The 9,422-nt window shown below is 37.8% G+C and overlaps 1 protein-coding gene across 1 annotated transcript in view; it reads left to right on the top strand.

The window, feature by feature from the left end:
- LOC107664635 (angiotensin-converting enzyme-like) overlaps nt 1-9,422 on the top strand; it is a 35,909-nt gene that overhangs the window by 5,511 nt on the left and 20,976 nt on the right. Inside the window, exons 2-5 of the mRNA XM_016455253.1 lie at nt 6,174-6,344; nt 6,426-6,510; nt 8,896-9,039; nt 9,132-9,323. Of these exons, the coding sequence (XP_016310739.1) occupies nt 6,174-6,344; nt 6,426-6,510; nt 8,896-9,039; nt 9,132-9,323 (592 nt within the window). The remainder of the gene's footprint in view (nt 1-6,173; nt 6,345-6,425; nt 6,511-8,895; nt 9,040-9,131; nt 9,324-9,422) is intronic.

The following is a 9,422-nucleotide window of genomic DNA, read 5'->3' on the forward strand; positions in this document are numbered from 1 at the left end:
AAATCACAACAACGTAGGAAACAGATCCGGCATGACGCAGCTGACTCAGAACAGCATACACTGTTTACGTCCAGCGGATACTTTCCGAAATGGCACCAGGGTGATGCGGAGGAGACGAATTGTTGAATAAAGTCGTTATTTTTTTTCTTTTGCGCACAAAAAGTATTGTCGTAGCTTCGTATAATTGCGGATGAACTCTTGATGTCACATGGATTATTTTACAGATCTCCTTTCTATGTTTCTGGACTTGGGAACATTTTAGTTGCGTTGCTGTCTATGCAGGGTCAGACAGCTCTCAGATTCCATCAAAAATATCTTAATTTGTGTTCCGAAGATGAACGAAGGTCTTACGGGTTTGAAACTACATGAGGATGAGTAATTAATGACAGAATTGTCATTTTTGTGTGAACTATCCCTTTAAACTAATGGGACCTTATTGTGAAGAGTTACCAAAATATCAGCCAATAACTGATATTTGTGTGTCCCTATCAGATACTGGTAGAAAGAAAAGCTAATAACATCGCAGCATGGTTAAACAAGATGTTTACTAAAACTGCTTCTCCATCCAATCTGTGTTTAAATGAAAAAGCACTTCGGTTCAGTTCAACACAGTAAAACAGAAGTTTATATAGACCGGATGCCAGTGTGATGAATGCAAAGGCGAGGTGGTATTTCACCATTGCTCACACACACACACACACACACACACACACACACACACACGCCTCCTTCAGACAGCTGTCTCAACACGGTTTCACAGCTGTCTCAACACTCGCTCGCAGCTTTTCAAATGGGTGCTGGCACTGCTAACGACTCAAACTCGCTGCTAAACATCCGAACCAAACCTCAAATAAAAATAAATCCGTAAAAAAAGAGCTGGGCAGAACCTGAGCGATGCCTGGTGTGATGTCTATTATTTCAGAAACATCAAACGAGGTGATCAAAGAGCCTCTGTTTCGGGCATCTCTATTGGAGGTGGCGGGCGTGAGGCCAGGTTATTTCTGTGAGGGGGGGCTCACCCTGACTGTGTATGAAGATGAAGCAGCGCTGTATCAAAGCAACACGCCCGTCGCACTCATTCCACAGAGGCCGCGGTCACAGGTCGCCGCTCATGGCTGCTGGAGCAGGTATTTTTGTTTCCGCAGTCATCATGACCGTAGGCATCTTGGTGGTGTGCATTCAACAGATGGCTGACGGAGGTTATGCTAATGTAGCAGATGCTGATGTGCCTTTCAGGCACTGTTGATAACTGCAGCGATTTAGAATAGCACAAGCGAAAAGCTGTTTATGTGTGCAAATGAAATTAGATGAGAACATTGGAATTTCCAACTTCCAAGCAGCTTGAAAAAGTGTGACAGAATGCCACTTGGACTTGGATTTCGTGATTGTGTGGAAAGCCAGGACCCCAAATGAATCATGACACAGTGCATGACATCATGCGAACATGTTGCAAATAAAATGCATAAATGAGTCGAAATTGCTGCATTACATTAAAATGATAAAAACCATTCCGCAGGTTCAGATGTGTAAATGAGCTTTTCTGATGATAATTTTAAAAATGTAAAACACAGAAACAAACACAGCATAGAGTGGAATATTATGTGATTACATTTTTTTTGGTTTTTCTCTTATTCATTTTCTTACTTTCTTCATGTGGCAACACTGTGACGAATGTGATGAAATGTGACACATTTTTCACATTTAGTCACTAAAGTTAAACAAAATCAGGATGTATCGGACTAAAAATATATAACAGGAATAAATGAAAATATTAGACATTATATGCAATACGTTTGGCAGACACTTTTATCCAAAGCAACTTTAATTGCATTTATGGTATGTATTTTAGCAGTTCGTGCATTCCCTGGGAATCAAACCCATGACATTGGTATTGCTAATGCCAAGTTCTACTCTTGAAACACTTTTATTATTAGACATTTCACATCCAACTATAACTTTTATAGGGTTTGGTATGTTAACAGTACATGCACTGTTACTATGCAATTATGGCATTTCAGTTATTTAATTTGTAAACAATATAATTTAATAATAATAAGATATATTTTAATAATATATTTGATAATTCCATTCTCAAATATTTTGTACAAAAATATTGAGTACATCTTTTTTTTTAAATCATTTATTAGTCAAATACTAGTTTCTTATAATGAAATAAACTCAAGCAATAGGCAATAGATGTAAATTTGAGACAGAATTAACTGTTGAGTGCACAGCATAAATAAAATACTTAATTAATATTCAGTGATTTCATTAAGGTAGCATAGATATTTATTTCTGCGATACTTGCAAAGCCACTGAATTATCTTTTAGAGTGTGCAGCAGTAGAACCACATTTGAAATTGGCCTAAATCAGATAGCAAAAATCTAATCTGTGCCAGATGTCTGTGAAACCCCCCCACCAGAAATGTTTATGTAAATGCGTCCCGAGAGTCTGCATTATTCATGCAGCGAATTCCACACCCCTCCCATACATCTCACTCCGCGGAGGCCACTCCGCCTTCATTGGCAGAGTGGCCATGTGTAGTCCATAATTTCATTTCTGTAGTGAATGAGACCAGTCAGTACATCAGATCAAACAGCAGAGGAGGCTGGAATCAGTCAAGAGATCTTTTAATTAGCCCCTTAAAATAAAGCTCTCAGAAAAAAAGCACACACTGGCCCTTTAAAAACAGTTTAGATCCTTCAAAGACACAATGAGGTGGAAAACGGGTATACACTCTTCTCTGAGTTAGAGAGAAGGAAGCAACAATGTTTAGGGAGGTTTGCAGGGATGTTTCAGAGCCAAGTGCACGCTTGATTGAGTTCATCACCCTTTTTATGGTGTCAGACACATGTCATTATGATGTTACTTTTTCATGTCAATCCTTGAACCTTGCACCCTATTCTGACTTATCATCACATTCTTGCATAAACATGACAGAACAAATGGGACCTTGGAAGAAGAGGTGAAAAAAACAAGAAGCTAGCTGTCTTTATCTCTGAGGAAAACCGAGTGTGAACATGCAAGTGAACGATGTGAGATAATAGAGATAAATGCACATGTCACCAGCTTGTTAATCAGTGATAGAAGCTCATCTCCAGTCGGGCCAACAAAGGCATCACCCCATGAACTAATGAGTGCAACCGTGTGACAGGGTCAACCCGCCCTGTGGCTATCATAACAGAGAAGAGATGCTGGGGTCAAACTGTCCACAGCAGGACACTGTAAAACATCAAGAAAGAGTAACACACCCAAGCCTAGGATACAACAAACCTTTAGGAAGAATGGACACTAAAAATGTTAGGGATTTTAACAGAAAAACATTGTAAAAATGCTAGATTAAACCTTGCTGTTGCCTTAACATATATGATCAATAATTTTAGAAACATACATGTAAATTTACTGCAATCATTTTTTTAACAATTGTTTATTTTATATTTTTTTTATAAAATATACATATTAAAAAAATCTATTTTATTTTATTTTTATAACTTTTATAACTTTTTTGGAAGTAAAGAGTATTAAACTGCATTTAATTTACACCAAAATAATACATAACATATAATAACACCAAACATGTGTATGTACAGCAAAATATTGTTACTTTAATTTTTTTTTGCAGGTAAAACATTTGGTGAAACTTTGTGTGATGATGCAGAACTGATAATATACTATTTAAATAATTATGTAACATTTTATGTTTTATGCATTTTATGTGTTTTAGTTCATGTTTATTGCATTATTTCAGAGTTGTGGGTCACACTAATGGTGTTTTGTGTTTCCTGTTTTTGAACAATAAGTCTGTAAAAATCTTGCTTTAAGTTTAACATCCTGACGTAAACGTACATCACTAAAAGTAATGATAACTCACAGTTCAGCAAATTAATCAGAACTTGAATCCTTAATAGCTCTGGCAGGTCAGTGAGTTCATTCAGTGAATGATTCATCAGATTCATTCAAACCTGTAACTTGTGATTCTTTTGAGCAATTAATTAAACTAATCATTTGTACGTGAATCTGTCTGGATTGCTTATTTTTGCATCAAAGCTCATGAGAACAATTCAAATAATTAATTTTTGTTCTCATCACATTAATTTGGAAGCAAAATCACATCCACAACTTGGCGGTCATATATGATTTATTTAGTGATGAAGCTCCGCCTTTGAAAAGCCATGCATGCATAAAACATTGGTTTTGAATAGACTAAACTCTGTGCAAACATTTTTGTCTTAAAGGGATAAAAAAAAAGTAAATTCTGTTATCATTTACTCACCCTCATGTCATTCTAAAACATTATGACTTTCTTTCTTCTTGTGGAACATAAAAAAATATACAATATATTTTGAAGAATGTCTCAGTATTTTTTTGGCCATGCAATGGAGGCTAATGGTCACCAAAACTGTTTGGTTACCAGCGTTCCTCAAAATCTTCTTTTGTGTTCCACAGCTCTCCACAGCAGGCACACTACTGTTTTATGGCATATGAGCTAGCAGGTGCTTTATACTTCAGTTTGTATTGTTTTAGGTGCTATTCGTGTTCCCCAAAAGAAATTATTTCCTGTCAGGATCCAAAGAATAAACTGATGGATGGTGTGAACTCAGTTACCCCATTTCATTCCTTGTTGCTGCAAAAGCAATTCAAGCTCTTACTGAAAACATAACAAGAATGAAAGAAACTCAAATCTGTTCTAGGACTGAGCAAGAGCCAGAAATGATTACTAACAGAAAATGCAGAGATGGGAAGGGAAAGAGATATGGGAACTTGACGCAGTTATTAAGACTCAACCCCATTTCTCCTACAAGAGCATCACGTTAAGTAAGAGCACATGCGATAACTGCTAGGTCAAGACTAAGTTATTGAAAAGCATACAATTCATCAACAAGAAATTGCATTCGCTTTGTAATGTCTTTCTGAGTGGAAAAGAATAGCAACTCAGTTATGAGCCAGTTCTTTTAAGTGAATCAGAAAAAAAATACAATGCAAGCTGTGCATTCTGATTCACAAACAAATGACTCTTATGATCTGCTTCTTTTCAGTGAAGTAAAACGTCTCGGTTACGTATGTAACCCTTGTTCACTGAAGGAGGGAACGGAGACATTACGTCAGTGACTGATGAATTGGGATCTCAATTCGTCAGTCACTGACGTAACGTCAAATGTGACTGACTGAAAGGGAACGTCTTGGTTACGTATGTAACCCTCGTTCCCTGAAGGAGGGAACGGAGACGTTACGTCAGTGACTGACGAATTGAGATCCAAATTCGTCAGTCACTGACGTAAAGTCAAACGTGACTGACTGAAAGGGAACGTCTCGGTTACGTATGTAACCCTCGCTCCCTGAAGGAGGGAACGGAGACGTTACGTCAGTGACTGACGAATTGGGATATCAATTCGTCAGTCACTGACGTAAAGTCAAACGTGACTGACTGAAAGGGAACGTCTCGGTTACGTATGTAACCCTCGCTCCCTGAAGGAGGGAATGGAGACTTTACGTCAGTGACTGACGAACTGGGATCTCAATTCGTCAGTCACTGACATAACGTCGAATGTGACTGACTGAAAGGGAACTAAGCAGCATGACTAGTCTGAATCTTGAACACATGACTCTTATGAAGCGAATCTTTTTAGCGATTCAAAAACATGCAACGCGACCTGTGCTTTCCCATTTACAAATAAATGACTCTTATGAGTCATTTCTTTTTAGTGAATAAAAAACATACAGTGTGACTAGAGTAGCCTGATTCCCAAACAGATGACTCTTATAAGACTGTTAATTTAATGAGCAATTCAATCAATAGTTCAAAAGACAAGTTTGAATCAGTCTGACAATCTCTTACTGAACTGAACCGATCTGAGCGGTTACTGAATCAACATCTGCTGACTCACTGTAAGTTAGAGTTGTTTTCAGAAATGAAGGTTTGCATTAGTATTATTACAATTAATGAAGAAATACACAGGCCATATATAAAAATAAAATATGATCAGTTTTCATTTAATAAAATTTCATTAAATCTTGAAATTAATTTCTTAATTTAATGACTCTAAATGAGAAAAATCCATGATACATTTATGGATATATATATATATATATATATTTTTTTTTTTTAGATTTAATGAGAGTCTGTGGGTCATTTTACATGGAATAATCAGACTCTCCTCATTGTTTCCTTCAGATTGCTGCATCTTTGGAGGAGCAGGCTTTCACAGAAGCATGGGGTCAAAAAGCAAAGGCTACCTTCAGTGATTCTCTCATGGATACCTTCACTAATCCAGACCTGAAGAAAATCATCAATAATATCAATGTTCTGGGACCCGCCAATCTCCCAACTGCTGAGAGAGAGAAGGTGAGTTGACCACTGGAGCTGTGAAAGATGATCTTGACAATGCATCAAGATGTGTTTTGATCACTCTCTTTGTTTTCTTAGTACAATACCATTCTGAGCCAGATGGACAGCATCTACTCAACTGCAAAGGTGTGTCCTTCAGAGGAATGCTGGTCTTTGGAGCCTGGTGAGAAACGCTTCCAACACTTTGTTGATGTGTGTCAGTAAGGGTCAAAATGAAGGTGAAAATACACACAAGTACACAAAAGGAATTACAAGTGCTTGCAATACAACAAAAGAATCATGTTTCAGATAAGCTTGAGGTTTGAAGCTCGATGCATGAGGATCAAGCTATAGATGGTTTAAGAATGCAAAAGTAGCAATAACACCTTTGCAGACAGATTACATTTAATTACATTTATTGTTTACATTCTCCAAAGGGCAATTCTGCAGCTTTAAAAAACATTTATTTATAGCTAAAGTTGCTGTTTAGTCTATAATCTGGACAACAACCTGATTGTGATGATCATATTGCTTTTACACAATAGTTCACAATAAAAAGAAGTTAATACTAAGCAACTTATTCATTTTTGTTCAGCCAACAAAATCTCTGAGAAACATACAGTAGAGAATGATTCAACGACTATTTTTTTTAAGATTTGCATAACGCCGCCCAAATGTTCACGCAAAGAAAGAAGGCGTAACTTTTATTCTCGCTGTAGTATTGTTGCCGCTGCCATGTCGTGACGGCGCTGTGTTTCGTTATGAATGCGAAACTACTTTGTCTGGCCTTCCAAAAGAGGACGATATCCGCTTCGTCATGCCTGGAGCTGATCCGTGCTGGTCGCTGAGGAAATACATCAACTTCGCGCTGTCGATCGCCGGATCGGCTTTCACCGTGGACGAAGCGGAGTCCAGCCCGGGGTCGTCACATGTGGTTGCCGCAAGCCCGCCACCGATGAGCTTTGTAAAAATCGACGCGTTTCAGAAAGGCGGGGCATAGAGGAGAAACAATAATGTACAGTATGTGGAAAATAATGTGTTTTTTTAACCTTAAACCGCATAAACACTTTTCATCACACCAAATACACCAAATAATGTTCTTTTTAGCAGCATCATATGACCCCTTTAAGGACCAATTCTCACTATTAACAAGTATATTACTAGCATGTTGGCTAATTATTAGTACTTATAAAGCACATATTAATGCCTTATTCTGCATGACCATATTTTAGATCCCTCAATCCAACCCCATACCTAAACTTAACAACTACCTTACTAACTATTAATAAGCAGCAAATTGAGCAATTTTATTGAGTTTGAGGCAAAAGTCGTAGTTTATAGTCAGAAAGTGTGACCCATACCTGAGAAACCCGAGAACCTGAGAAACCTGAGAAAAATTCTTCTAAAATCCCCACCACTTGACCTCACTTGCCTTATTCTCAAAATTTAACTTTACTAAATGTTTGTTTACATTAGCACTGTTAGGTTTATGTTTTTTTTCCCTAACAGAACATTCCACTTGAAGTGTTTAGCTCATCTTAAAAGGTTGCTTTTATCTGAAGAGTGCACCATTGCATCCGTGTCACACCACAACAACACAGTTTCGCTTTTGCTAATAACATCATTAATCTCTCTAATATTCAAAATCCAGAACTATCTGTTAACTGCTTCTTTGGGTGAAATCACGTTTGTTCTAAGAGTGTTTCATTCATGTGGAAATGACTTGCTTATAACGGCAATGGATGTCTCCAAATACACATAAACCAAAAAGACACAAAAAACTGCAGTAAATCTGACTCTATGAATACACAGCACTAAATTCTAGCTGATGTCCATTAACTCTTGTCTATTGTTCTTGTCCTCCACTTCATGGATCCAGCCATGTGATCCAAAGCTAAAATCAACATTTGTTGTATCCTGTGCTCCTAAAAGCTTCCATTCAAGGCTTTTCCTGAGAAACTCCACTGATTTAGCTTCTGTGAACCACAAAAACTTGTTACACAGTTGTAAACAAACACCCTTTCTTCATCTGGGGCTCATTTGAAAGACTCAGCATATCCTAAAACTTGAACCGGAAGCTGTTTTACTGCAGCGATAGCATTAAAAATAGTTCACTTAGAAATGAAAATTTGCTGAAAATGTACTCGCCTTTAGACCATCCAAGATGTAGATGAGTTTTTTCTTCATCAGAACAGATTTGGAGAAATTTAGCATTATGTCACTTGCTCATCAATGGATCCTCTGCAGTGAATGGGTGCCGTCAGAATGAGAGTCCAAACAGCTGATAAAAACATCACAATAACCCACAAGTAATCCACACGTCTCCAAATTATCATCTTGTGAAGTGAAAATCTGCATTTGTAATGAACAAATCCATCATTAAGATGTTTTTAACTTCAAGCCATTGCTTCTGGCTAAAAATGCGAGTAATCTATCCATAATATTGCTCCAAATCTGCTCCGATGAGGAAACAAACTCAACTACATCTTGGATGGCCTCAGGGTGAGTACATTTTGGGTGAACTATTCATTTAATTATTATGCATTTATGTTATTTATGTGAGTTTTAGAGCTCACAGAAATCATGGCTACCTCAAGAAGCTATAAGAGGCTTCTGTATGCCTGGGAAGGCTGGCACAACGCCTCAGGGGTCCCACTCAGATCCCTCTACTCTGAGTTTGTGGAGCTCAGCAACAAGGCATCTCGGATGGACGGTGAGTGAGTAATTATTTTGGATGATTGGAGGGGGGAGAAAGATAAAGAATGAAAGATTTGATGGCCCGTTATTCTTATCTGTTCTCCTTAGGCGTTAACGATACAGGCGCATACTGGCGTTCCTGGTACGAATCTCCAACCTTTGAACAAGACCTAGAGAATCTGTTTAAACAGCTGGAACCTCTCTACCAAAACCTGCATGCCTTTGTCCGCCGAAAGCTCTACAACTACTATGGTCCTAAATACATCAACCTCAAGGGTCCCATCCCCGCCCACCTCTTGGGTAAGTCGCTAGATTGTGAATGATAACCTGTTTGGCAACTGTTTTTATCATGTTCTGACAACAAAAAAAAAAGTTTAAACCACAGTAGTTTAAACCATA

The sequence above is a fragment of the Sinocyclocheilus anshuiensis genome, unplaced genomic scaffold, assembly GCF_001515605.1.
Source record: "Sinocyclocheilus anshuiensis isolate Anshui unplaced genomic scaffold, SAMN03320099.WGS_v1.1 scaffold287, whole genome shotgun sequence".
In the NCBI taxonomy this organism is placed as follows: domain Eukaryota; kingdom Metazoa; phylum Chordata; class Actinopteri; order Cypriniformes; family Cyprinidae; genus Sinocyclocheilus; species Sinocyclocheilus anshuiensis.